The sequence below is a fragment of the Myotis brandtii genome, unplaced genomic scaffold, assembly GCF_000412655.1.
Source record: "Myotis brandtii unplaced genomic scaffold, ASM41265v1 scaffold720, whole genome shotgun sequence".
Lineage (NCBI taxonomy): Eukaryota > Metazoa > Chordata > Mammalia > Chiroptera > Vespertilionidae > Myotis > Myotis brandtii.
In genome coordinates, this window is record NW_005370839.1 from 86,171 (window position 1) to 87,461 (window position 1,291).

At 62.4% G+C, this 1,291-nt stretch overlaps 1 protein-coding gene across 1 annotated transcript in view; it reads left to right on the forward strand.

Annotated features, from left to right (window-relative positions):
• LOC102259875 (coiled-coil domain-containing protein 106) overlaps positions 1-1,291 on the forward strand; it is a gene marked incomplete at its 5' end in the record, with an annotated part of 11,818 nt that overhangs the window by 9,242 nt on the left and 1,285 nt on the right. The window contains one exon of the mRNA XM_014530114.1: positions 8-378. Coding sequence (XP_014385600.1) covers positions 8-378 — 371 coding nt within the window. The remainder of the gene's footprint in view (positions 1-7; positions 379-1,291) is intronic.

A 1,291-nucleotide genomic window follows, 5' to 3' on the forward strand; every position in this document is an offset into this window, starting at 1 on the left:
TGACCAGGGCCCCCGCTGCCCTAGAGCCTCCAGAGGCGGCGTCCCCCACCGCGGCGCTGATGAGCGGCGTCAGGGCCCAGCTGCACATGGCCCTGGAGAGGAACTCGTGGCTGCAGAAGCGCATCGAGGACCTGGAGGAGGAGAGGGACTTCCTGCGCTGCCAGCTGGACAAGTTCATCTCCTCTGCGCGCATGGACGCAGGTGAGGCGCTGGGAGCCAGTGCCCTCCTGGACCCAGGCCCCCGCCGACCCTCTCGCCCACACACTCACGCTCTGGTGGCCCGTGGGGACCGGCCTCTCTACCTTCTGCTTAGGGCCGTGGTGTCTCCCAGACCCCAGCTTCCTTCCTGCTTCTGCAGATCAGCAGGACCCTGGGCCCCATCCCTTCCCCCAGGATCAGGGCTTTCTTTTGCCAAATCTTTTCATCTTTTAAAATATGTTTTTATTAATTTCAGAGAGAGGGAGAGAGAGAAACATACATTAACGATGAGAGAGAATCACTAACTGGCTGCCTCCTGCACACCCCACTGGGGATCGAGCCCCCAACCCAGGTATGTGCCCTGACCGGGATCAAACCGTGACCTCCTGGTTCCTAGGTCGTCGCTCAGCTATTGTTAGCAGCGATTTGGAGAACCCCTCCTGTATGCCCCGCCCCCCGGGGTACTCAGCCCCCAGCTGGCTCCTGTTCAAGCTCCCACTTCCCTCTCTGTGATTCTATCAAGAGCCTGGGCAACGGCCCACTTTTTCCCACGCTGGGAGTTATTGGGGACCCCTGTGCTCCGGAACCACCTTGAGCCTGGGGTGCTGGGACTACTGCTCTCCCCACAACATGGGAGCCTCCCAGGATGGCCGAGCCCAGGGGGGACCCCAACATGGGACCTCCCCCAGCTGACCTCCTGGGGGCGGCCTAGAGCCTCAGCACTCCCTCCCGCAGGGGGAGGCCGGCGCCTGCCATGCCAGCCCACCTGACCCAGAGCCGGAGATTTTGCTCAAGGCCTTAACCCCCCCACCCCGACAAGGCCCTGCCTGCCTCCAGGGTGTCTGGAATGCATTCTTGGGGAGGTCCCATTAGGACCCCAGAAAGACCCTTGTCCATGGGGGGAACCGAACCCCACATGGTCTCAGACTTCCCCGAGGCCCCCAGCCCAGCGCTGGCTGTCCCCCAGACCCCTTGCCACCGAGTGTAGGAGTCAGCTGAGCATCCTCAACCAAGCACCATCCACTTCTGTCCCCAAAGCCCAGCTGACCGTCCTGTATCCAGCCGTCTAGGTAGGGACCTCAGCATCTGGGGA